The 26,917-nt window shown below is 40.2% G+C and overlaps 2 protein-coding genes across 4 annotated transcripts; both read right to left on the bottom strand.

Moving 5' to 3' along the window:
• Window positions 1–538: 538 nt before the first annotated feature.
• LOC111265524 (ATP synthase, beta subunit) lies at window positions 539–4,415 on the bottom strand. Its single transcript, XM_022842291.2, has 3 exons — window positions 4,233–4,415; window positions 1,511–2,784; window positions 539–1,321 (listed from the first exon to the last, which is right to left on the bottom strand). Exons 1-3 carry the CDS (start codon window positions 4,354–4,356, stop codon window positions 1,139–1,141), a joined length of 1,581 nt encoding a protein of 526 aa, XP_022698026.1. The 5' UTR covers window positions 4,357–4,415; the 3' UTR covers window positions 539–1,138.
• Window positions 4,416–14,140: 9,725 nt separating this feature from the next.
• On the bottom strand, window positions 14,141–26,194 carry LOC111265515 (ubiquitin-conjugating enzyme E2 G1). 3 transcript variants are annotated; one of them, XR_002683493.2, is made up of 5 exons: window positions 24,734–26,193; window positions 21,263–21,452; window positions 20,823–20,955; window positions 19,983–20,254; window positions 14,141–15,459 (listed from the first exon to the last, which is right to left on the bottom strand). XR_002683493.2 is itself a non-coding variant. In XM_022842277.2 (4 exons), exons 1-4 carry the CDS (start codon window positions 24,777–24,779, stop codon window positions 20,120–20,122), a joined length of 504 nt encoding a protein of 167 aa, XP_022698012.1. In that variant the 5' UTR covers window positions 24,780–26,194; the 3' UTR covers window positions 18,359–20,119. The 3 variants fall into 3 exon arrangements, 1 of the variants encoding a protein (XP_022698012.1); XR_002683499.2 differs by lacking the exon at window positions 24,734–26,193 and adding an exon at window positions 23,385–23,427; XM_022842277.2 differs by lacking the exon at window positions 14,141–15,459 and having other exon boundaries at window positions 18,359–20,254; window positions 24,734–26,194.
• Window positions 26,195–26,917: the final 723 nt, after the last annotated feature.

The raw sequence follows: 26,917 nt of genomic DNA on the forward strand, positions 1-26,917 counted from the left end.
GGACAACTTTAAGTAGGTACAACCGGCAAGCTCTTTCATACGTATCTCCCTGGGCCTTCTATCAGGTATAAGGGAAGATACCCAATACAGCCATAGTAAACATTCCACAGCGAATACTATTTAATATATAGATCTAAGATTGCAAAAATAAAACACAACCAATCCAGAGAACGGCAGCTTTAGAGAAAAAAATTTGTTCGATTGAATTAAAATGGCCGGCAGAGTAAAGCTTCGAGCTTCTCCTTTGTAGAAAAAATTAATATAGTAATAATAAAAGTTGATATTATTACCTTACAGCCGATAATAGTTAGAACAAGTTTGACGCTATCAACAGATGGGTAGTCATTTCGTCAAAAACTTCCCACGAAAGAGCTGACTTTTCAATATCCCTATAGAAGTTGTCTTGTATGAGAAATTCATCTGATAAATTGCCTGATTCAACACGTAAGCCTCGATACGGTTTATTGCCTGGTATACTTTTCCACTCTGCCCTAAATAGTTTCGAATGCTGCCGAAATAAATGATAACACTATGAGCATTCTCTAAAACAGAAGAAGTCTTGTTTATTGATGAGACTTTTCTTTATTCATTCCTCAATCTAGTCGCACCCATTTTTCACATTGTTTCCATACAGTTGTGCTTCGCTGTTCTACTATGCCTAACGTTCTATTTACATTCTCATACTTCACCTGTTACTGGACATCTTTGTTTTATGTAAATAGTCCTGTACAGTTACGCTGTGGATTATTCAGTTATGTCTAACAGTTAATGTTGAAGGCTATTGGGTAGCTTGGACTAATTAATTTTTGCGAAAGACTAATTACATGAATTAACAGTGATGTCGAACGATGATGTCTTAGAACGTCAGGCACAGTTAAGGGCCGTTAATGTTGGCGCTGTTGTTTGCTGCTGTGGTTGATGTTGCTGTGGCCGTAACAGGAATAGTAGTATGTGTCAGTTTTATTCTTTCTTCGTTTTTTTTTTCTTAAATTATCATCATTCTTATTACTGTTCCTAAAATCATCCGAACTTCGATATCCATCAGTTCTATTTCACATAGATACCGGCTTATGACTGCTCTATTCCACTGCTAAATGGCAATGTATTTCTTGTTTCTTTCACTCATGCAAAGAGAAGTTTAGGTCGAAACCTCGGCAGCGAGCTTCTCAGCCTTCTCACGGACCTCTTCGATAGGACCCACCATGTAGAATGCGACCTCGGGCAAGTGGTCAAGTTCACCCTTGAGAATCATATTGAAGCCAGAGATGGTCTCGTTGATAGGAACAAATTTTCCAGCTTGACCAGTAAAGACTTCAGCCACCTGTAAAAAAACAAATGTGCGGAAACAATTATTTGAAGTAGCCTGTAAGTATATTCTTTTCGCTGTGTTTCATAGAAACTGATAGCAACAACTGCATTTAAGCCACGTCTTTTCATGATATCGATATAACAGTGAAGAGTTCTAAACCAAATATGAGCGTGTTATCATCACGAGAAGAGAAAATTGTACCTGGAAAGGCTGGCTAAGGAACCTCTGGATTTTTCTAGCGCGAGCGACGGTGAGTTTATCCTCCTCAGATAATTCGTCCATACCCAAAATGGCAATGATATCTTGGAGCGACTTGTAGTTCTGCAGGATCTTCTGGACGCCACGAGCAATGTCGTAGTGCTCTTGTCCAACGACATTGGGGTCCATAATACGCGAGGTGGAATCAAGGGGGTCAACAGCGGGGTAGATACCCAGTTCAGCAATACCACGGGATAGCACGGTGGTAGCGTCCAAGTGAGCGAAGGTCGTAGCCGGAGCCGGATCAGTCAGATCGTCAGCAGGCACGTAAATAGCCTGTACGGAGGTGATGGAACCCTTCTTTGTGGTGGTAATACGCTCCTGCATAGAACCCATGTCAGTGGCCAAGGTAGGCTGGTATCCCACAGCGGACGGGATACGACCGAGCAGAGCAGACACTTCAGAACCGGCTTGGGTGAAACGGAAAATGTTGTCGATGAAAAGCAGCACATCCTGGCCCTCCTGATCACGGAAGTACTCAGCGACTGTTAAACCTGTCAGAGCGACACGGGCACGAGCGCCAGGGGGCTCATTCATCTGACCGTACACCAACGATACTTTCGAAGACTTGTCCTTGAGCGAGATAACACCGCCCTCAATCATCTCGTGGTATAGATCATTACCTTCACGAGTACGTTCGCCGACACCGGCGAACACCGAATAACCTCCGTGGGCCTTGGCGACATTGTTAATCAGCTCCATAATAAGTACAGTTTTGCCGACACCGGCACCTCCAAAGAGACCAATTTTACCACCTTTCGAGTATGGGGCGAGTAAGTCGACGACCTTAATGCCGGTTACCAGAATTTCCTGCTCGACGGACATCTCCACGAATTCAGGAGCCTCGGCGTGGATACCAGCAAATTTGTCAGTATTAATCGGGCCCCTTTCATCAATGGGCTCACCGATGACGTTCATAATACGGCCAAGGGTTTCAGGGCCGACGGGAATCTTAATGGGGGATTGAGTGTCAACAACCTTGTGTCCACGCACCAGGCCCTCGGTACCATCCATAGCAATAGTTCGGACGGTGTTTTCTCCTAAATGTTGGGCCACTTCGAGAACGAGACGGGGCTTGCGGCCCTCCACTTCGAGAGCGTTCAGGATAGGCGGCAGGTTGTCGTCGAACTGCACGTCGACGACGGCACCGATGACGGCCACAATACGTCCATTAGTGCCAGCCTTAGCCTGGGCTTGAGCGGCAACGCCCCTCTTGTCTGCGGCATCAAACGAACACCAACACATAACTTACTTAATAATGCCAAACAATTCACATTTTACAATTGAAACAGACAATTGCTGCCACAGTGTCATTTCACGAACAAATTCAGTGTTCTTTATTGTGCTTGCAAAAATGTCTCTGTAGAGGACAGCTAGGTTACAAATGCTTTGTGTAAGCTGCAATTCATGGGCAACGTTTCTAAACTAGTGGATTCTACTCTTTCTTGTTTTATTGCTAAAAGTATGGCACAATCCAGCAGACTAATACAGGTGTTCGGCCTTACAAGTTGGCAAACTGGATCTATATATATAAAGTCTCGATTATAGATAGAAATTAACATATTTGCTATGTGATTATTCGACGATTACGAAAGAGACGACAAACGAAATTTTAGACATATATGAATGTGTCCTTCAGATACAAAGGTCTCCTTCAGATATGCATGACTGACCCCTATTAGGCCAGGCTTATCCAGCATCAAAAAGTATCTACTTCTTAAGTAATGGACGCTTTTTGCAAGTGACCTTCATTATACACACAAAGCAACTAAAAAGAACCCAACTAATCATATAAGTGCTACAATATAACAGTACGTAGTGCGATCATGTACAATACGTACAATATTAGTATCTGCTATCAATTGCTTCTGCTACAAATTCGTATCGGTTCGAGACAAAAATAAATATATAAGCATATGAAGTTAGTGTTCTGCTGTACACGCTATATACTTTGTGAGGTAACCTACGACCCTTTGCTGGTGGCCAATGAACACAAATATGGTACCCACCAAACGAGCTAATCGAGACTATTTAGATGTGGAAAAATCAATTAGAACGCTCAGACTAAGCTATATCGGTACGAAACCTCGATCTCATAACATTGCATTTTGAGGTAAGAGGGTCCATTCCGGTCGGCCACAGGAACGTACTGCCTTTATTCAGCAAAAGTTCATGATAGACCTCTAGGTCGAGGAGTGTAAGGGGTCAGCACACTTCGGCGAAGCGATAACCGAAACTAAAAAATGCTACTTTACTTTCTATTGTACAAGGTACTTTAACATCACTGGCAGATGACCTAACTTGACATAGAACGTGACAAACTTTGCTACGGCAGGGGGGTCATACAAGGACGAGCTGTTTGCCTGTCTTTGTTCGCGACTCCAACGGCAAGTCTCGATTACCTCGGTGGTCCTAAATAGCGCGAAACCTTATCGAGTACGCAACATTCACACGATTTTCGAGCAATTGACGGATCATCTTTTCTCCAATTTAGTAGACGAAACACTGATGGCCGTGTCATAGCCGGAACATGGTTGGCGTTCCGCAATATCAACTTGGCCATAGGCGAAGACAAAAAAAGCATAGCTAGCAGAGGGGGACTACGGCACACCGGGCGCGAGCTGCCAACTCACGGAAACGTAGCTTAACTTCGGCTCGAACTCACCGGCGGCGTAGAGAATTGGCAAACATCGTCCTGATACACCGGCTTGTGCCTTTGCAAGGTTGACCGGTGCCGGTTTCGATGCTTTTAGAACCGACGAACACGCACGCTGCACGGCCCTCAACATCCTTGCAACTGTTGTATTAGCACAAAGGTCGCTGAAAAACCATGAGCGAATGCCTACAGACCCTGGCGCTCTTATAATAATGCTGATGAGACGGGGCTGATCTTTCGCTGTGGGTGCTTCCGTGGTCGCTTGAATTGTCGGCGCTACGAGGAGCGCGCCTTCTTTCAAAATACGGAGGAGTCGAAATGGCTAAAGGCTATGAATAGCGCTGTTAGGTGCGTCATAGACTGGGCTTTAATTACATATTCATGAATGACGATTGTGGGTTTTGTAGTAGATTGGCTTGCGATCATATTCTAATACCTTTATCTTTACAGCTCGCCTTGACTTTGACTGATGCATCAATCTTGCTGACATGGCAAAGTTGGGCTTAAAGGCGCCAGAATGTAAATCTACTCAATGGTAAAGCTTCTATCTTGCCTAAGCTTAGGCTTAATCATATAAAATGTGTAACTTTTGACTTTAATGGGTAACTTTTTTGGTTAAGATGTTTGAAATTATCTAAGCAGCAAATGCTGCTAACTTACAGGCCTAGTAAGCTAATTAATGCTAGCGTAACGTAGACAAGTTACAGCGTATGAAAGTCTACGGTAAATCCACGCTGTTAAAATAATAAAAACAATATGATATTTGTTCATTAACCGTCTCATAGAAACCAAAGGAACAATTTAAGGCACTGTTGTCAATCACACATTTCATACGCCCTGAAAGAGGAGTCTATTTATTATTATCATATTTATATTTAGCTGGATAATTATTGAGGCATAATTTCCAAACTTCACATGTACTTATCGATCGATAAAGAAGGTTAGTTTCGAAATGGAAATATGGGCCGGCCTTTCGACTTGTCTCATCATTGTCATAGATCGATAGTTTTTGTTGTGCCTATTTCTTTCTTGTACTTCCAAAGCTCTAGTTACGTTCATATAACGAGCAAATTACAGGCAATTGGTTGGTGATTATATTCAATTGAATGAAATCCCCCTTTGACCTACAAATGTAACCAACTATTGTTCCGTAACTGTTTTGTAGACCGAGTGACACGTGCCGTTCTATACAGTGTAACACCTTAGACCGATACTTCAGAATGCCGTTGTATAATTACGCATATCTTTAAACGCCGGCCTGCATTCTATCGATGGAAGACAAACGTGTGTTGTGGTGACCTGTAGCTATTTTATGTTAATTCAAAACCGATGTCTCCCTTCGATGACTCAACTCATTAATCGTTCCATACTAAAGCAGTAGACAGGTTTCAAAAACGTAATCCTTTTTCATGCATAATTTCCCCAAAAAAATCCCAAAAAAAAAAGTTTTCACGAGGAATTCATTTCTTCGAAGGTGACCTTTCAACGTACTAAGTGGCATGCAGCAGAGATGCTAAAAGCGAGTCGTCTATTGATTTGGATTTTCAGTTCCGTTGAGACTTCTCGCTACATCGATCGGGCCGTCGACGAATTTTTTTCGAAGTTCTTCAAAAGGCAATTATTCCTCGGGCAGTTAATTATGGCTACTGCGACAAATACAACTTTTCCCAACAACTGACCAATACAAACGCAGCGTGAATTCCTGGTCCTGTAGCAAAACTTCAATGACTTCCAAGATCGCAATATGTTGACACACAAGAGAGCAAATCAAATATTCGAAAGTCAATTTAAAAACATTCCTAGTTAGCTAATCTCTATGACGCACTACACTATTATTTGTAAGAAATCCACCCGAGGACGAAATCTGTTGGAAAGAAACTGATATCTTGTCACCTCCTTGGATATTACCGGTGTCTGTCACTTTACGTAGGAATATAAAGGATGCGTAAAGACCTATCATAGAACAGGTGTTGATAAATTCACCATTTCTTGTAAACCGTCTGGGATTGTTTTGTTGTTACTAGGGGCTTTTTTTTCCTCACCTTCGTGAGCTAGCTCAGCACTAACTGCAACGAGGTTCCAGGTACGGCTTCTCAGCAATGTCAGGTAGACGGGTCAAGGCAGCTTGCGAAGGACCACCTGAGTGACTATCGAAAAGGATTATTCAAAACAGCTCTGGTGGTTCCACGATGCTCTCGATAAAAAGTGTTTTTTACAATATACCAACGGGAACGAGTTGGTGTCGAAGCGTTTTCAGGTGTTGTGAAGGGTGTGTAAGTCTTTCCTCTTTTTTTTTTGTAAATTATTCCCGATTGAGTCAATTTTATCGTAGTGATAGGCAAGCTTTTCTTCTGCGATTTCGAATAATTTGTGCAATTTCAGCTTCTTGAAGAAGCGCATTTGGCGTTTTGCACATTTTAGTTTCAAGTAATAAATCTGATTGATTATTCGTCATGTTGCTTTTCTAACTGTGCCTGTTCGCTCTCACTGACAAGCTACCAAGCTTTTAAGTGGGTAATTTTTGTCTGGAACTCATTAAAATATTGTTGTTAATTTTGCAACGCATTCGATAACACCATTGATTTCAGTTTGGCTTTTGTTAGCATCTTGATCATTACTACTTGATCATCTTCAGACTTCTGCGACATTCGCGTGACGCGCGATTATAATAATTTCTGTGACATCCTTTAAGTGCATCACCACATTAGGCTTTTTGAGTTGCGTAAGGCACAGAGGCCCACTTTTTCTCATCAGAACCCAGATTTGCGACAAACTTCTGCACGTCATCAAGTGGGATCGTTGGCGCATCGTCGCTACCCATAGTCACCTACCGTCGGTTAGTTCACAGATATAACGTAATGACACCGGAAATACCCAAACAATGGAGGCGTCAGTTAAGTGAAACTGGGTTCATTTAGTAGACAAACAACGTTGAATTTGCGAGTGACATTATCGTTCGTGATAGTTGATGGTGATACTGGCATCATGCTATTAAATATGTTCTATCAAGTCCACATATGGTAATTTTATGAACTGTCTGGTATTACATGATATGAGATGGCTTATCCAGATTCAAATTTCACCTGTAATTTAAGGCAATGCTTGACGGGTGTATATCAAATAGATGTATATGCACCTCTCTGCCTTGTACCGCAAGTTGTAGCAACGATACCTACCTCAGCATTACCAGACCTTGCATGCATTGAGGTGTTTTTATTTGAACTACGTGATCCTGATTTTTTAAAAGCGGTCATCGCTCATGTAAGTCATCCACAGGTCATTCTACCGAGAACTTGTAGCCACGCCTGTAGAATGTGGCATTTGATTAAATTTTGTTTATCTCAACCTACGAAGAAACAATTCATGTGAGTGGATAAAGCAGTTAGCAACTTAGAAGTGTTATGTTGGTCAGTGTCAGGTGCAGACCTGGTAGAATATTTACTACGATAACTAATAAGAGCAAATTTTTTTGCAGGTAAAATATCCATCCACAACCAGAGCCAGCATTTTGCAATACTCGAAAGACGTCTAACGTCAGTGCAGTGAAATGTAATAGCGTGCGGTTTCACAGAAACGTTCTGCTACAAAATGTCTCTTGCAGAGGCTAGAACTTGTTCGGTTATTGGTTCAGAATGATATAGATTAGTAAACTCAAGTTCAATACCGTGGCTGCACACGGGAGTCGGCACTGGTATCTGCGCCACCTGATACTCGGATAATTCAATTCCCTAAACTATATACCGTAAAAAGAGAGAGTTTCGAAAACATAGTGCACAAATAAATGCGTAACTTGAATATATTTTACAATGGCGAATACATATGAATTACTTGTTAAATAATCAATTGTAAGCGCCAACAAGAAAATACAGAAAGAGCTCTTTAAAGCCACAGCCTAAGCGCCGGCAAACGGGAGGAAATTGTCCCTTCATTCTGGCATGCTTTACATAAAGTAACATGACCCACCAAGAATGGATCAATTTAGCGTTCTACAGGGCAGGCGTATTTACATGATCGCAGACGCCCTGAACACAAACATTATAAAAATTCACCACTCATTACACAAAATGAAAAGCAAAATTCTTCATAATCTGAGTGCATTCGGAGAAAATTTTCTATAAAGCATCATTTTTTCCTTCCAAAACGTGGATAACTCCCGAAAAAATCCTCGCGGTAATCTAGCATTTGGCGATCTTTCGCAAGTTTTGAAGACAAATTAGTTTTACTGGTGCAGAAAATAATTTTGCTTATTATGAGAAAATACACTAGATAACTCTTTTTATTTTCCAGTTTGTATATATCATTCCGTCTAGCTCAGGACAAAAATGGGCTACTCGGCGCGCAATCGCGTATGATATTTACTTATTCTGTGTGTGGTTAGTAAGCACACTCGTGTATCTTGAAATAAGGCAACTCCCTCAACTAATATGCGTTACCCTTAAAAGAGCAGGTTTTTCTGTGACCGTTTAAGTGACTCCCGCTTTCAAATGCCCGTGCAAATCTTCAGTCGTGGGTCAATATAGGTAAAAAAAATCACTGAAAAATAGAGCTCGTCACATAAGCCACGAAAACATCCTCCATATCAGCGCATAGACCGCCACAAGGACAAAAGCGTGAATGAAGTATACGTCGAAAATCACACGCCGATTTCGTAGACAGAGTCCGACAATAGGCACGACCATTTGAGTAGGAGCAGAATCACGTGTGTGATTTATCGTCAAGATAGATTTAGTACCAGCTTCGTTACTTTCAGTTTGCGTGGCGAAGTCGTGGTGGTTTCGAGCGTGTCGAGTGCAAACTTTGGGACTTTCTTGCGAAAGTGGCGTTTCATATATCGTCTCTCCCAGTGAAGATCCCGTCTGACTGTAAGCGGTACGCATGCTGTCCTCGATAAGATCCTCTTCGCAAGAGTCTGTCAAATCTATCCAACTGTTTGCTATTGTGCTCTCTGGATACGTGGCCATGTTTGCGGTCAACTCTACCAAGTGATTATTATTGTCTGGCACCTCGATGAGAGAAAATTTGCCAATGTTTTAAGTTTAGCATTTTTTCATTGATAAATGGTGGCGCTGGGAGCTGCGGTAGCATTTTAAATAAAAATATAGCCTCTTTATTATAGCAGTGAGATAAGAATGAGTATTAGCAGAACGATCGACAGCTATGTGTCGACATATGCAGTAAGACACGTTATGTGTTTGAAGCAGAAATCTCGAATATCTTTACCGGCAGTAATTTTTATAGAAATATATAAATTCTATGCCAGTCTAATGGATCGAGCCACAATCAAGTGGTTTATCAGCGTAATGAACATGAGGTATCCAATGCTAGTTTACAATCATTAGTAATTCGGATCCGCAAAAAGGGCTAGTGAAAGCATTTTCAAATCGCATAATTACCTCCAGCTTTCCTTCTCTTGAGAGAAAGCTAGTTTTATCCCTTTAATTTTTCTGATCTTTTCTCAAATTCTGTAGCTTCACAGAAGTACATTTGCTTGTTTTTTTTTGCCTCCAATTTAATGTGAGTTGCTTAAATACATTTTGATTCGGCTATTTTGGATATATTCAATTAAAATGTTATGATTCTTAGGAACAAAAAGGACGCCAGTTCGCCAGACGTGTTGAATTCAGATTCGATTCCCAAACACACCTTGGTACCGGCCAGCATTACGACTGAATTGGGCAAGTTGATCCGAGTCAACTGCAAAAAACCTGATAACATTTCCGACCTATAAATTTGGATACTCAGTGATGAATGTCTAAGCCATCTAAGCTTATATGAAAGCCTAATGTAATATACAGGATGCCAGTTAATACAGAAGGATGCCTAAATACGAACAGTTTAATTGGAGCAGGCATACAAGTATGATAACGCCTTCTAAGACGGAACAAAATGCTTTTTGACGTATTGATAGAAATAATTTTATTAGGCATATAAAATAGTTTTTCAAATCAAATAATTGTTCAACAAATCAGATATGACTCTATTAGCTAATGAACGCTCTTCTAGTCTAATTGAGAAACACAGTAATTTGTACTACTATTTTTTTTTTACTTATTATACTAAAATGGTCACTTGTGAAGTTAAACAACTCTGACAGGTTCATAATGAAAACAAAAAGATTTACAGTTTCGATCGGTGTCGTTTTTAGTGATCACCGCTACATGTGGGTAAAGGAAAATACATGCTTAACGAAATTAACTCATACGCCAAAAATAACATTTAAAATAATTTGACATATAACAGAACATACTGTAATCAACGACCATACACACGTGCTACATCTATAGTAATTGGTATATATAAGAAGGGGAGAGCATGTTTTTTATAAAAACCGTTATCGATATTTGTTCTCTAAGGAAAGCCCGTAAGCGCTATGTTGTACAGTGCACAAAGATTGAAGAACTTCAACGTCCGGCACCGTTGTTAGCCATTTTATCAGACGGATAGCTCCCTGCACGAAACGAAATGTGTCGACGATAGGATTCGAACCCCAAAACATGGTTGACTGACCCATAATCGAACGGCCGTTTCTAGAAGTAGTCTCTGAGGTTGTCTGGATAAAATTATAAGTAGCTCTCCTACTTCGTTTGACTCGCCGAAAATTGAAGTTTCTCAATTTTTAGTATCACCATCGATCGTTGAATTTTGTCAGTTTCGAAAATAAGGTTATTAGTATTTCGTACAAGTGCAATATTTTGAACAATGGTTATCTCCAATATTAAGTTTCGCAACATCCCTTCTTGATTTCTTGTTGCGGTTAAGTTGATAAATTTCTATACAGTGACGGTTTACGGCGCTTCCGCTACCATATTATTAGAGATAACAGCAGCTTCATGTGCGCTTGGTTCCAAATAAGGGCACGGTAGTCTCCTTCTAAATCGTTCGAAGCGAAATTTGCTAGCTGCCTTCCAAGAACGTTTTTTTTAGGTAATAATATTAATATTCGTGTTATAATTAGACGTAGCAATCTTAAAGGGTACCGTAGAGTTAACAAAAATATTTTGTTAAATGACAACTGCATGCTAAAAGTAATTGCAACAGCTATATTTAGTAATTGAGTACATATGTGCTCCATTGTTTACTTGACTGTATATTTCGCGCCGCCGGACGAAGCGCAGTAATGGGATCTTAACGATGAGGTGTGAAAATCAGTGGAAGTTCACCGTACAGACAGAATCAAGAAAATGTTGTATAGTCATATTTATTTTGTCTTAGATTTTTGTATTAATTGTGGTTACAATATAAGGAACTGCAGTCGAAACGGAACATTACAGCATCAACCCAGTTCTTATAGCACGGGGGTAGCTTGCAATGGTTTCTTTCAGTTGCTTACAAGTTTCTCCCTACCGATCCTATACTAGTAAATACTCAGAACTATAGATAAATGGTATAAGCATAACCTATCTTATTTATAGGAATCCTCTCTAATTCAATCATTAAATTTTATCTGATGCAGCTTGCTTGCCATCTTGTTTTCTTGACAATTTATGGTCGAAAGGCTATGTGTGATGAAATTAACTGTCCGTCTGAGGAATGCTAGTCACTTCCTGAAAGGAACACGACATCAGAATGCAAGAATGCACACAATGCACCCCGTTCACGTGCCAACAAAAACTTTGCCTCTTTCCGTAAAGCACCGCAGTAGCAAACATGATAAAATTGTTTGACTGTCTGTATTCAACTAGATGTAGAGTGGCTTTAAAGTAAGTAAAATTTCGGCAAAAATCTGGCATACTTCGCAATTTTATTACAATGAAGGCATAAACGCCCCGGCCTGGCTTACAAAACATTCTGTACTGTTTATGATCAAGATATGTTGTCGAAAGAAATGGCCCCCAGGATGGCTCTGACGCTTTCGTTGTGGAAATCTTGTTGGGAAGAGATCTCATAGTAGTGGTTGACCCATTACAGAAAAAATCGATAAAATTATTGGGAAAGTTAAGCAAGAAAGATACGTAAGTAACCGTGATATCGCCAGGCACGTAAACATATCGCCAAATAGTTTTAAATTAGTTGAAGATAGTCGGCTCCAATAAAAGCATGATGTTTGGCTGTCACATGAATTGAAGCTAAATAACTTACTCGATCGTATTTTTGTCTGCGAAGTTCTACAAAAGGGAAGTTAAGTCAAATCAGTTGAAACATTTTGAAGCGGTTTATGATGGGTGATAAAAAGTATACTACATACGACAATAATGTGCTAATAAAAAAAGTAAAAAGTGCTCCAAAATCTGTGGCAAATTCTGGACAGTCCTCTACGAGAATAATATTTTGTGTTTAATAAGGCTAAAAAACAAAAACGATTTCCAGTTAATTTTTTTCCCACTTAGTTATCATAAGTTATATCCTATAGGCGTTAGCTTTTCAAACAAGCATTCCTATGGGTACATTAAATAAGGCATCCATCTTGAAATGAAGAAACTGACGCACATCTATATCAATGATAGGGTACCGAAAATGTTTAGCCCGCTGTATTTCAGGCCTATATTATTTAAATTTGTAGTCCAGGAACCATATATAGCAAAAGCAATCAATATCTAGAATTAATATGGTAGAGGCACAGCTTTTCTACACACATACCATCCATCTATACTTTCCATCACATGAACTGACTTCTATGGAATAGTTGTATTGGATTGATTTTTTTTTAGAGAATTTTATCTCTTATGAGAAGGTCTGCGCGGAAGGTGGAGTAAAAATGCTTAAGAAAATATAAAAAAAATTTACAGCTAAGATAAATATTTCAGAATGAAAAAGGCTAACAACCGATAGTAGTAGCTTTGATTTGCGGATGTGGCACTGAGATAAAAAGAAAAAACTATATGAAAGTCTATAGAGGTCATTATTCACTCGTCGATATATATTCAACTCGTCGAGATTTATCCACGATAAATCTCGACGAGTTGAATAATAGTGCAAGACATGTGCAATACGTTAACAGATTCTTTTTGGGGTAAAAAAAGGTAATTATGGGGTAAAAATACATTTCGACTTGCCTTTTAGTATTTCTGTTTGGAACGACTTCCTTATAAATTTTAGTCAAGAAGTTGAAGCGACTAGTATAGCTAATTTTTGCAAAAAAAAATTATTTTTAAAGCACCATGTATATTCATTTGTGTCTCCATTGGCTCCATTTATTAACAAACAAAAAGATTTAAAGATTTGTAGACTTTGGCGGCGTCCTAGAAACAGAATCAAAAGAAATATATAGAAATAATGTTGTTTTCTAAACTACTAACTATTAAAAAACCACTAAAAAAGAATAATTACGATACCATTAAGCTTTGGTAATGTCCACATTTCAACCAAAATATACAAAATCGTCATAACATGTTTGTCGTATCTTTATTTAAATTAATATGTACGACTGCTTATTGTAAAAGACGATTAAAAACCCTTGAGGCTTGATGACGTACCGGAAGCATTTGATATAGTCTGTGCAAATATTTTTGTAAAAGAAACTGTAGAAAAATTCAGGACTTGATAGCTTTCAGAGATAGCCAGTTTTATCAATCACAAAAAATCACTGCGAGGGCCACTCGGTAGGCCAATAGCTTCTTTCAGTTCCCTAAATTCTAGACAGAGTCAATCAGAAAACACTAAAGGAGACCTGTATGAGTCAGCACACAATATTAAGGTGAGACAAATTTAGGCTTCGTTAGAGCCGTCTAGTGGACATACTTAAACAGTCTGATGAAATTATTGCAGTTATATAATGGGTTAAATAGAGCAGGCTAATCGCAACAATATAACTGACGGCGTATGCTACAGTTATGTAACATAAACGAATCATTGTAGTTAAATTAACGGCAAAGAAAAGGTGTGCTTAGTACATCATGTTGAATTGCGTAAAAATAAATATGGTGATAATTTGCATGCAATAAATAACCCTAAGTACGCTAAAACAACGATACAGGTAATTAACTCGAAAATATCATTTATTAATATTGTTGTTGTTTTGCTTGCTATTAATATTGTAGTTGAAGTAGCTGTCACTCTTGCCAATTTTCCTTCATCTTCAATTTCTTTTCGTCTCATTTATATATATATATTTTTTGCATTTTCCATTCCTTCGTCTATTTTTCTTGGTAAACATTACAGCACACATCGATGTATCGCAGCTCGGTTAGAGATAGATAAACAAAAAGACGAAAAGAGATTTTGCCTCATTATCCAAACGACTTGTCAATCAATACATGATCTAAGGTGTCACGGATCTTCGTCGGTTCATCTTTCAAAGCCGCACATGACGCCTGCGAAGTGCAACCTTAGGCTGCTTAGCCATTATTTCCATTTTTATTACATTATTCTTATACATACATGTTTTGTTATATATGTAATATATAACTGGCGCCACATATTTAAAATGTGTGCATCGTTACATTTTCCGCAACTTAGCATGTGTGTTTATGTAGTTGATATCTAATAAGCCGTTTTTAGTATGCGACTTGCGTTTTTCCCAATAGGCCACAAATGCCGCATTCACATCGAAACGCTTTGCACTCGTCAGCCGTTCAGTCTATAGACCACAGTAGTTTTCAGCTCTTGTTTTGGCATTTCGCAGGCTGCCGTGCTCCATCAGCCGTGAAAACATCCAGGTATTTATTTAATGGAAGGCTGCCTTATTCTCCTTGTATTTGGGTATGTCATATACGCTTAGTTCTTGCTATACTTATTCTCACAGTCATCATTAATTCCAAAGCAATCAGTTGACCTGCTTGCAATTCACTTCATTCTCGTATGCCCGTCTTGCGTTCATCCCGCATTTAAACATTGTCTTTCGACCGGCAGAGCGCAGATCCACTCGAAGACCTTCTCGGCTGGTTTGGGAAGTGATCCTATTTTGCCTTTTTTAGTCTACATTTTTTTTAAGTTTGCCGTGTTACATGTTTCGATGATTTATTTGTCACTAGACTCTTAATTTGCTTGTCCTCTTCTACGCGCCGTTATTCGTCGTACTCAAATGATGCTATGTTATTTCATAATAATGTTATTACTATCTAGATATCTCTAACGATTTTGTGTGTGCTAGCGTCATGGTCGCAATTACTTCCATCTTTCTGGGTGCTTCTGCTCAATCTGAGCTTATTTAGGTCAATACCGAGGCCGTTCGTCCTGTCCGTGGTCATTTCTACTTAAGGGTTTGGGGAGAAGGTCGCATAAGTGACGTATAGGTGATGTAATTTCTCTGCGTGCGATCATACCTTCCCGGATAGTTCGGCTCACCGGAGACGAAGAGCTAAAATCAAGAAAAATATAATGGTATGACCAATTGTTAGCTCTTCTGGTCACAGCTATGGCAAAAAACTCACTTTCCTGTGATTGTGTAAATGATTTAGGCGAGTAAGTGCTCATTCCGATCACGATGTGGTGTTTTCAGTTTCTTCTATTCGAAGATATTATATGCGAATACTGCTTATGTTCTATTTTGGGACTACGCTGATGATAAAAGCTTTAAGAGAACAAAAAATAACGCGACTCGAACAAGATCAGCTCATCCAATACCAAGAGGTGTACATATAACCACTTATGCGATGAGGCTTTAGAAACCTATAGGTTAACCATAAGCCAAATTGAGGCTGTGTTTTAGAAAGCTTATAATGTATTGTGGCTGTGTAGTTGAAAGCTAAATGGGGCTAACACTTGCACAAAACAGCAACGATTGTATGGTTAAACTTCCCCGAGCGCATCCGTGTTTATTGACGGAAGTGCTGGAACCATCGCCCGATAAGTCTCCGATCAGGACAAAACGTTACATGCGGATTGGGCTTAGAAATTCGCCTTGATCGCACCAGGGTCCTGCGACAGCTGCCGCAGCAGCAGCAGTTGTTCCTTATGCGCCCTTCACCTCGCGATGAAATATAACTACTCTCGACGGCACATTTTGATGATACTATATTAATTGCGGAGTGTATCGATAGTATCTTCCAATAAACGAAAAAAACAGTAGTTTTTGTCCACCTCTTTACCACTACCTTATCGAATGTAAACGAGTACCCATGTACATACAGCAATCATCTTTGCGCCCCTTTATTAGGAGCGTATGAGATCAGCACGGCTTTCATTAAGTATCATTACTGCGAACACTGAAGTATGTTTATCCAAATCAACAACCAAGCAGTTCAAAAATCGGGAACTTCGAAAAGGGTTGTAATTTACAAAATCGAGTTTGAGACTTGAGACAGAATCGTTAACCTATTGGAATCCCATATTTTTTAGACACGACGGGCTTTACATGCAGCACTTTACATGCATTACTGATTCTTGTGGCAATTTTTTCCCGGAACTTTTCATGGTCCTTCGCCTTGCCGAGACGGTTTAACATCTTTTTATTTTGCTTCACTGGACCTTTCCGCTTGTTTTTTTTCCTAGATACAATCTTCCGTGACTCACAACTTGCGAAATATATGGCATACACGTAAAGGATGTATATGACAATCGAAGTTGTGGCATGTTACTCAATTCTAACGCTAACCATGGCGCCTGCATTATTTTCTGTTTTTCTTCCCCTAGCCCAGCAATTTATTGTAGCTGAATGTACTGTATAGATTACCTGTACTGTCTACTATAAAGATGCTGTATCTATATAGGGATACATTTATTATTTCTTATTAGATATCCATAATCATGTATGTATAAGTGCCCAGGTAGTATCGACACCTGTGCACGCGATCATAGTGACTGGCGAGTTCTGTCGTGTTATAATGAACCTGTGTAATGATAATAACTTCGTACCATACTTTCATACTTATTAATACGTATACTACATTCTACCTTTCATTCTCTCAATAATAATAATCATGCTAGAAAAATGATTAGGTTAATAAAAATGTATCTTGCATTTTACGAGGTGTCCCAAATTCGAACTCAATATTTAAAAAAGTGCTACAGTGTTTGTCCCGGTGGGATCATCAGGCGTTAATATTTATAATATTGCTAAACGCGGAACTTTGTGCAAAAGCAATACCTTCTAGACTTCGAGAGACATCAATTACAGATAAGGAGTAAATAGTATTGTGACTACTCCTTCGATTAAAAGCAAAATATGTCTACGTAGAAGGACGTTTAATAGTAGTGGACCCAAGAATACAAAGACTATATTTATTACTTTGCTTAGCCTGTCTTATGGTCCGGTATCTTATATAACAAGGCGAATATAACATTTTACCTTTTATCGTACACCAATTAAACCCCGCTTAAACTAACAGAACGTTAAAATCCCTATTTTAGGGTATAATGACATACCTTCTTTTGTACAAGTTGATATATGCTGGAATTCGAAGGGTAAATGATTCTTTAGGTGAAAAGCTAATGTGCTATAAAAAGCGTTCAATGACGCCATTTTGACTTCAAAATAAAACCGATACCGACGAGAAGTAGACTGATGTATTTTTTCCGACGTTTTATAGACGTAACAAATATGCCCTCAATCAACGCTTTTGCGAATAAGTATGAAAATTTTACGTGTCTTCAGAGAAATAAAGACCTGTTGAGTCGGGAATTGCGGCGGTCATACAGCGGATCCTTGGCTCAATCCACTAACCTTTAAACGTCGAGTCAAAAAAATTCACGGTGCACCGTCGAAATGCGCTGGCACCCCATGATGCTACATTCGAAGCACATTTTGTTCAAAGTATATTGGGAGGTGACAATTAGCAAAATATTCCAAAAAAGGTGCTAATTATCCTTATTACAAAGGGATAGTGAATAGAATTGAAAGCTGTAAACTATGTCTCTCCGAAAGTTTATCGAAATGCAGTCTTCATGTGCCTCGGCCGTGTATTATGCGGACTAGTAGGTCCACCAATGCTTCACATGTGTAGGTCCGTGCGGACTGCTCTCTTTTCCGAGATTCAGCGATAGAACCCCGCGCACCGCGGCTAATCAGTTCATCTTTATAGATGGAACTCGCGGGTGATTATATAGGTACAGTCTTCTTGGGTAGACATCCTGTGAATATAAATAATATTTTGCCGATAATTGTCGCTAGTACAAAGTCGTCCATCACTTTTTATATGACCTTATAACCTAAGAGTGGAATTCTTGTTATTTTGGGCCGACCAGAGCCCAGTTTACTGTTGCAAAATGACAACGTTTCATAAAATCGTGTATATATGCGATGGAACACACGACACAACTATCCGACACTCGTCGAATTAAGAAAACCTTTTTACTAGAAGCTCGTCATGCGGCAAGCGCATTACAATCCATTGCACCATGTAGTAGGTTCATATATGCTTTTCCACGATATGAACACAGTAAAGTCACTGAACTGTGTAAAAATCATCCTTCGCAAGAGGTGATAGAACACATTTTTAATATTCTCCATTTCCTTTATCGGTATCGACCCTGTGTTATGGCTAATGGTCGCCATTCCAAACATCTGTTGGTAGTTCTTTGCTAGCTTTAGTGGGCGTTTGACGTAAGTGAACGAGTTGAACGAAGTTTTACCTTTGTGCACATGTTTTTAATTACCGACCGTAATGGAAAATACTTATAGTAATCCCATTACAATACTAAATAAGCACACGTGACCAATACAATGTTTGCATTCTTGGATCCATTGCTGCCGTTTGCTTTAACCCAGATAACTTAAGCGCAAGATTACCTCTGTATATGCAAATTTCCGGTTTCCCAGTCGAAGTAGTGACTGTCACGCAATTACATGTATTTAAAATTGACATTTGGTGGAGGTGCCACTTTTGCACAAATTTCAACCTGTAACGGTGAAATGAATATTTGCGCCTATTGATCCCATTGGGAAAAATTCTTTGTCTACTACGTTTTGCCATTTTTTCAAAGATTGACTTCCGAGTTTTGAAGTATCCTATATAGTGTTTGCTAAAACAACAATAATTTACGCTTTTTATCTACCGGTCAGTCATCCAGCGTTCACTTGTCCTTTAAGTCTTCCCAATTTCGACACTTTTCCGCACGAGTCTCCCCTGTATCCAATCATGCTGTTTAAACGGAATAATTTTTTTTGGTAAGACCAGACTATCTATATACCGTCCTACAAAAACAATAATTAAGTCCATTTAAATCGTGAAGAATCACTGTAGCAATCGCTCATTGTTTTTTTATCATACCATGGAATGGCATGTTACATGCTGCATTTTATCATATTGATTATCTCTCCATGTCAATATCTAAAAAACCACATGTGCGTTGTTTTCACGCGCTTCCACTACGTCACGAATCTTGAACATGTTTTGCAGCGTTGTTTGCTGTTTTTTCCACCATTATTTCTCTACCATCCGATATATATAATTCAGTCATGCATTATTCCCTACTAGAATTAATCAGCTGTCCTTTCTCCCATAGCTCGCAAGTATCATTCGGTAGCCATCAGAAAGCTATGTTTTTGCGATTCTTAGTATTTTTCATCGGCATCATCACGACGCACTTCCATTGTCAGTACGGGCTATAAAATTTCAGCACTATTAGTATAAATACCAAGGGAATATATCCAGGGAAAATGCACTTCATCATTATGATCTGCTACTAAGGCCGACATTGGCATGCATGGATATAAACAGATGGCTGTTCATGTTGGAGGCTTTGTTTTCCAAATGAGTTCGTTGGCCTAATGAGCATCTTTTTTTGGGATGGTATTTGATAGGGAAAAGCATCGGAAGTGAAGGGATAAAAGAAACGTGTATACTACTCGAACGCACTCATTGCCTATTGATAAAGGGAATTAGAAGACTATTGCTATTAGGATTTCTTCGACGATATTTTCTCAAAGCTGGTTGTTGTTACCATTATTTGTTGTAGTGTTGCTGTTGTTGTATGTGAAAGAAAATGTGGGGAAGGCAAGAAGCTGTACCCAAACTGCATTCGTTCTGTAAAGTACGCCTGCAGCCTGGGTTTCTCCCCACTAAACGATGACTTTTCTACTAGCATTCCTCTTGGCTTCGTCGTACACAGCGTGCGACCTTCTTCTTGAAATCAGCATAATTCTCTCTCCAGTCCTTGGCAGCATCGACGTTGGCTGGCGACTCGTCGTTAGGATCGGCCAACATACTGATTACCTGAACGCCAAATACAGTGATCACATGACAAACCATTATTAAGTGATTTAAGCGACGTTCGAAACAATCCTACAAATTTTTTGTAGGAATTTCACTGGAGTCAATAAATCATAAGCATGACTGTATTCGGTAACGATTTTGTATTGCAATTTGAAATCATAAAGCTCATACCGCAGAGGTCGTTCCTCTAATTTGTTCGTTGATAAATGAAGCCCCACAACATATATGCCCACGTAGGGAGCGAAAAATAGGCACCAGGAAAACTATGTGAAATACATATTTTGATTTTAGTATGTTTTCATAATGCAATGTTTTGCGAGAAATCCTGCAGACGCCCTTTGTCAATAGTTGCTACATACCTTTCAAATAATGTCACCTAATGTCACCAAGGGATTTTTTTTTTAGACATAGTCATTCTTCCTTGGAGTTTCGTACGATACAGACAACCTAGACAAACTGTACTTGCTTTCCTATCCACTAAAACAAAAAAGACTACAGAATCCGGAAAGAAGTTAGAAGCACAAAGGCTAGCAAAGCCAAGAAACTTGAAAAATTTGTAAAATCTCACCGAAATAAGTATGGTTTCGACGGTGTGGACGGGTAACCAGCGCTCGCTGGCCTGTTCATAGCCGTATTTATCATCTCCGGGTTCGTGGAGAATTGAGATGCAAACATCGCCATTCTTGTCAATATTTGGATGCCTGTTAGAAGAAAGATAATATAAGAAATACAATTTCAGCAAAAAAAAATATTTTTAGCAGAGTTTCTTCTTGTACATTAATCATAACGCTTTTTGATTTTACCTTTGCTTGACACATGATTACGAGCATTTAAACACCTCACTAACGTTACTTTCCATATCAGATCATTCACTACAGATTGAATAATTCGACCGAGAATGAGGCAATGTTGACAAAATTCACTGTAAATAAAATATGCATAATAATATAAGGCACAATTACTGCTATTTGCCCAGCCGTGAGTGCTAGAATCGCAACCCTTGCTTACCAGATTTCGGTAATGAACTTCATTTTTGGCGGGCGCAAGGGATACTCCTTAGGAAAGAGCAGGTGGGCCTTGAAGAATCCGCCTTCATAGGGTGTGTCTGGAGGTCCAATGATCAACACTTCCCATTTGTAGATATCAACATCATCAATAAGACCTGCTGAAAAACCCTCCACTGGATTCTTCTTCAACTCTGTAACCAATAACAACAACGAGATGCTATGGGGGAAACTTTCGGCTATACAGTCATACAGTAAAACACCTTAAGAACAAAAAATATAATGGGCGAGCACTGCAATACGACGTCTACAGATTTTTTTCCTATTACTTTCAGCGATTGGTTTCGTGATTACAGTGAAAGGTTTAAGCACTACAAATAAAATGTACAAATATTTTTTTATTACCACTGAACGATTATCATCACGTTTTGTGCAGCATCAGGCTGTTCGGAGCTATTTGGTGGGTTGACTTAAAAACTACTTACCATCACGCAAACGAAATTTATTTGCACTAAGTCTTTAGCGATCTACGACTATAAGCTATTGGGTGTTGCAAGCAAATGATGCGCTTAGAGGCAATGAAGTGATTCAGTACTAAAAACCAGAGCTCAGAGATTAGGTTCCTATTTCCCGAGGTTGACAACGCTTTCCACCGAAAACCCGCATTGCACAGTTTGCACAACTCGTGGAAATACTTGGCACGGAAACCTTCAGCAAACCAGTGGTTCATTACAGCTCCTATAATTGTGTAATGGTAACAACGTATTTACGAATGTTGAGGTAGTCTAGGGTCGAAGGCGGATACAAATACTACTGAGAACTAGCCACGTAAACTAATGATTATGATAGTGCCAAGTGATAGAAATTTTCGAGCAAAATAAGTAATAAAAAATATGCATTCTGTCGGTTCAATATAAAATTTTTCGGTTATGAAATTGTAACAAAAGCACTAAAGATGAGGAGAAAAAGCAAAAAATGGGTTTATCATGACGTGAGTTCAGGACAGATGCTACCCTAAAGACGATTTACCAGAGTATAATGGGCGAAGAATCGGTTTGAAGCGCACTGTTATCGACGAGGCATGAGTGAACCTGTGCTGCTCATCAGAAAAGTACTATAAGAAAGAATAGCGTTGACAAACACGACTTCAGTGGCAGTTGCTAGTGTAATCGGGCATAGGATGATGCTCATATTGCAATACGAAATATTCCTCGAAATACCAAATGCTAGAGACGGCCGATGTTGCTAAAACTCGAATCTCTAAAAAACTTCACAGAATGCTGGCGCGGTAATCGATAGTACACGAGTCGTTTGATTACTCGTAGACTACGGACAACGTCTCCACTACTCTGCAGTTACGATCTGGATTGAGACAAAATACACTGAAAGCTGATTTTAGTCCCATATTCTCCGTATTTCATTTATATGATGCAAATACTTCCATACCTTAAAACGGCGATGGGTGATAAACAACTCCGTACAACTTAATACTTTTAATTGTTAAATGAGTTCCAGAGATTTTTTTTATTATGCAGAAACATTCTCTAACTTAGACTAATAAAAAGTGTTCGTAAGCCTCATGAGAAAAGGCGTAAGCAGTATATGGCAAGATACGCAAAAAACAATTGATTAGTTTTGGATAGAAGCCGACGTTAGATTTTCTTTTTATCTAAGAAACTTAATCCAAAAGCCCCACACTGACAAAATATATTGAAAATCTCACAAAACTATCCATTTGCGAAAGAAAAGAGCAAAAGCAAGAAGTATAATTGCGATTCGTAGCTATCCTACCATTCACAATGTTCGACGTATTGGCTCCATGTGTCATTTGTTTGCAAACACGTGGACCAGCGGGCTTCGTATAGCTAAATTTGTCATAATACTGTTATGCAAATACCGTTATCAAAGATATTAGAGGTTTTAGGCTACCAGCGTCTTAAGTTCGCAAATTAGCACAAACAACCTCTATCGTGCCAACTAAAAGAAATGTTTAAATGTGGTAGAAACTATCGATCTCTTATTTTGCTTAACGGGAAATACGAGTTTATCATACAAATCGGCCTAGTTACAGCGATACTAGGAGTTCTGCCCTAAGAAACGATTGCATTATTACATAGGAATTTCACCGAGAATGTTGTGGCGCTGCTGTTTCATAGATCACCGGCGATGTTTCGGAGATCAAGGATGGGGCACTCTTCAATCGCCTCTCTGTCTTAACATCGCGTTTATACGAAGAGTAAACGATATTGCCTCAATAACCGTTCGCACAGATACTGTAAGATGTAAAAACGACACGTCGAACCTTTGGAAATTAGAGCCAAATAGTTCACTTGAAAAGACTTGTGGAAATTGACCACTCCTTTCTATGAAAGGTTTTTTTCAACCTTAGACCTACTCTGTCAAAAATATTGCGACACAAATGCCCATTTGCCGATAGGAGACTACCAGCTCAGCAACAACTGCAACAACAACAACAGAACCACTTCGTCGTAGTTCGAACTCGAACGCTAGAGACGAACGCGATGGTACCAGGATGAAAAGCAGGAAAGCGTGCAATGCGCTAACAGCCGCGTGTTTTCATCAACAAATAACTAGCTGATTTTTAGTGGTAATATCTGAATACCAATAAAAAAAGAGCAAAGGACTTAATCGATATCCCAGGTTGATATTCGATTTCAAATAGATGTTTATGTGGTTTTCGGTCTGAGAATTTTAATAATTCTAATGTTTCTCACTTGAAGCCCGTCAGTCCACCAAACCATTTTACAAGACTAAAAAGCCAGCTCGTCGAAATTCAGGAAAGCAGTTTGACAGACCGTTTCTGTAATTAGCAGGATCAAATCATTCATAAATAGATCTCTTTTTGTAAACTCAATCCCTATTACAGTTCTGTTCAGTATAGTTAGCCAAATTTCAATTCTAGATTGATTTTTTTCAACTCATAAGCTATTGATTGCTGATCTATGACACCGAAAATTTAATATAATCGAAGCTGAAAGTGATATTTGATAGAATTTCTCTATTAGTTATCGTCCAGAAAAAGCTTTTCATGAGTTAATCCCTCGTTCGGTATTTGTCACGGTCACGGACCTTCTACAAGGGAGAGAAGAGTGTGCGCATTATATGCATACTCACACAGTGAGAGCTAATCATACCGTACAACAGTGACATATGAATATACGCAATATTTACGACAAACGATAAGCCTGGTTTTAAAACTTCATTCCACCAGCACGTTTTTCACCTAGCTCCGACTCCGACATTTGCCTTCGGTTACGGCAGGTATCTTTTCCGCGTTATTCAACACAAGTAAATGGTGCGCATTATAACTATTCATTCTGTTCTTATTAACACTGGCATCCTTAGATTAACTTATTAAACTCACTTCTCCGTCGTCAGCGTCGAAAGCAGCACTCACTACCATCATGACGAAATGAAAGCGCACAGGAACTTCGAAAAACGATGAAAAACTTACCGTTAAGCTGTTTCCGTAGGAGCAGTGCACTTTGACTCGATTCCATTTTGTGTCGTTGTGTGTTAGGTAGTTTTTTGAGAAACGGTGCCTGCAGAGACCATCCGATCCGTGCGATCTGGGGGTACTATGCTTCGTATGCGCGGCAGTGGCGTTCTGTATCTCTAATCAGCGGTGGCGACGTGACTTCACTGTGATACTATATAAACTCGCTTAGACTAGCCTATTTGTTATCTGTCGAGGGGGTGGGGAGGAACCTCTACTGTGAGAGGTGCTTTGTTCCGCTAGGGGTGAGACGAACTCGCTGTTCTCGTAGGAGACTCGCTGTTAGCGCACTCTGGGGGGCACAAAACACACGCAAGCCACCACCACACCACACCCCACCACTGTGTGGCCGATGCGGGACACGACGATGCGGCTGGCTACCTCGATTCTCTCGTTGGAAAAAACTGTTTGCTTCTTTTACGGTCTCCTCCGTACGCTGTTTAATGCTGCAGCTGTCGTTGTTGTCGTTGTCACCGTAGGGGCGGTTGTAATCGACCAAGTAACCAATATCAACAACGGCCGGCTTGAATCACAGTACGACGCGCGACGGCACTAACACTGCTTCTCGGCGCGTCGACCGCACTCGTTTCGTTCTGCTGTGATGTTCCTGTTGCAGCAGCACCAGCAGCACCTAAGGATGTGTGTTCACCGACGACGAACGCTGCTGCTGCTGCAGTCCGTTCGCTCGAGACCCACACGCGAGAGAGCGAAAGCAACTGAGAAAGGACTGAACGAGATGTGTTTGTCGGTCGGTCGGAGAACAAACTTTGTTGCCCCGCAGTCCCAGTACAAACTCGTCAGTCACGCGTCCGCTGGCCTCAACTAATATTACTGGCTGGTTCTCCAGACACGTCGTAGACACGAATCAAGTAGGCTGCTGCTACTAACAACTCGTTTGGTTTTTCTTCTTTTTCAGGGATCGGGAGGGGGTTTTCTCGGGTCGTCGCAACAATGTCGATTGCGACTATCTACTATTACACTGTGACTGTGTGCTTGTGTCTATGCATGAGCATATAGGGTTCTCAATAAAATGCTAGGTGAGCCTGCAGACACAGAACCGCTGCACTTATAGCAGCTATAGCACACTCAGGGGACAAAAACAAGGCGAGACAGTCGTCTCAGAAGTCGCTGGTTTGCTGGCCCCGTAGCTCGATCGCGGCGCAGCGATTTCGTCAACACGACTCTATACACGACGACAAGACAAGGCAAGGCAAGGAACCAGCCGTTGCCAGCCAACAAAGCAAGCAAATTAGCTGCAGTAGCGATGATTACTGGAGTAACAACAGGCAGCAGCAGCAGCAGCAGCAGCAGCAGCCACGATTCGCAGCAGCACACAGCAGAGAGTTCAGCAGTTGTCTGTGTCTCTGCTATCTATGGGCAGCAGTGCAGTAGCAGCAGCAGCAGCCCGTATGTTATCGACGCTGTCGGCTGTTCCTCCTCGTAGCAGCAGAAGTGGAAGCAGTATTGGTTTTAGCGGCGACAGCAGCAGGAGTGGTTGTAGTTTCTGCTCTAAACCATACACACACACACACTCACACACGAACACACGCTCAGACAGACAGACAGACAGGCCGACATACATGTACACACAGGCTCACATAACCATTCAAACGCACACATTCAACACAGAGAGCAGAGCAGACAAGTCCAGATACGAAATGAGTGGTAAACGAAACGCCAGTGCTGGAGTAGTCGGTAACGGCAGCAGGAGCGGCAGCAGCGTCGTCGTGAACCTCAATCGTCGACACACACACACAGGCACAGAGGGAGATAGTGAGAGACAGGGAAAAAGCAGACAGAGAAAAGGTACACGCGACACAGAAGGCAAGAGAAGCAGCGATAACGGCAGCGGCCGCCTACAATTACAACGCTGCGCAAATATAGCAGTCAGCAAGCAGCTAAACGCTGAGACAAATCGCTGGTGGCGGCAAAAATAGCAACAACAGTAGTACATGCGTTGCACAAGTATAAAGCTACCGTGTTGTCTCAGTGCTTTACGGTTATGCTTTATTAAATGGAAAGGAGGCGACGGACCGGCAACTCGATTACTGATTACGCTTCCCTACCAGTTCGTCTTAGTATTAAGTGGAGATACCGACCGACTCGTATTGAAAGATAACGGAAGAGCTGAATTTGTGACTA

This window comes from Varroa jacobsoni, unplaced genomic scaffold, assembly GCF_002532875.2.
Source record: "Varroa jacobsoni isolate VJ856 unplaced genomic scaffold, vjacob_1.0 scaffold_103, whole genome shotgun sequence".
In the NCBI taxonomy this organism is placed as follows: Eukaryota; Metazoa; Arthropoda; class Arachnida; order Mesostigmata; family Varroidae; genus Varroa; species Varroa jacobsoni.

Coding starts and splice junctions, on each gene's coding strand:
- LOC111265524 (XM_022842291.2), bottom strand. CDS start 4,356: ATGTTGAGGGCCGTGCAGCGTGCGTGTTCGTCGGTTCTAAAAGCATCG. Junction 2,785..4,232: donor GCCAATTCTCTACGCCGCCG/GTGAGTTCGAGC, acceptor TTGATGCCGCAG/ACAAGAGGGGCGTTGCCGCT. Junction 1,322..1,510: donor TCCTTAGCCAGCCTTTCCAG/GTACAATTTTCT, acceptor GTTTTTTTACAG/GTGGCTGAAGTCTTTACTGG.
- LOC111265515 (XM_022842277.2), bottom strand. CDS start 24,779: ATGGAATCGAGTCAAAGTGCACTGCTCCTACGGAAACAGCTTAACG. Junction 21,453..24,733: donor CCTACGGAAACAGCTTAACG/GTAAGTTTTTCA, acceptor TATTGGTTACAG/AGTTGAAGAAGAATCCAGTG. Junction 20,956..21,262: donor AAGTTCATTACCGAAATCTG/GTAAGCAAGGGT, acceptor TTCTTCTAACAG/GCATCCAAATATTGACAAGA.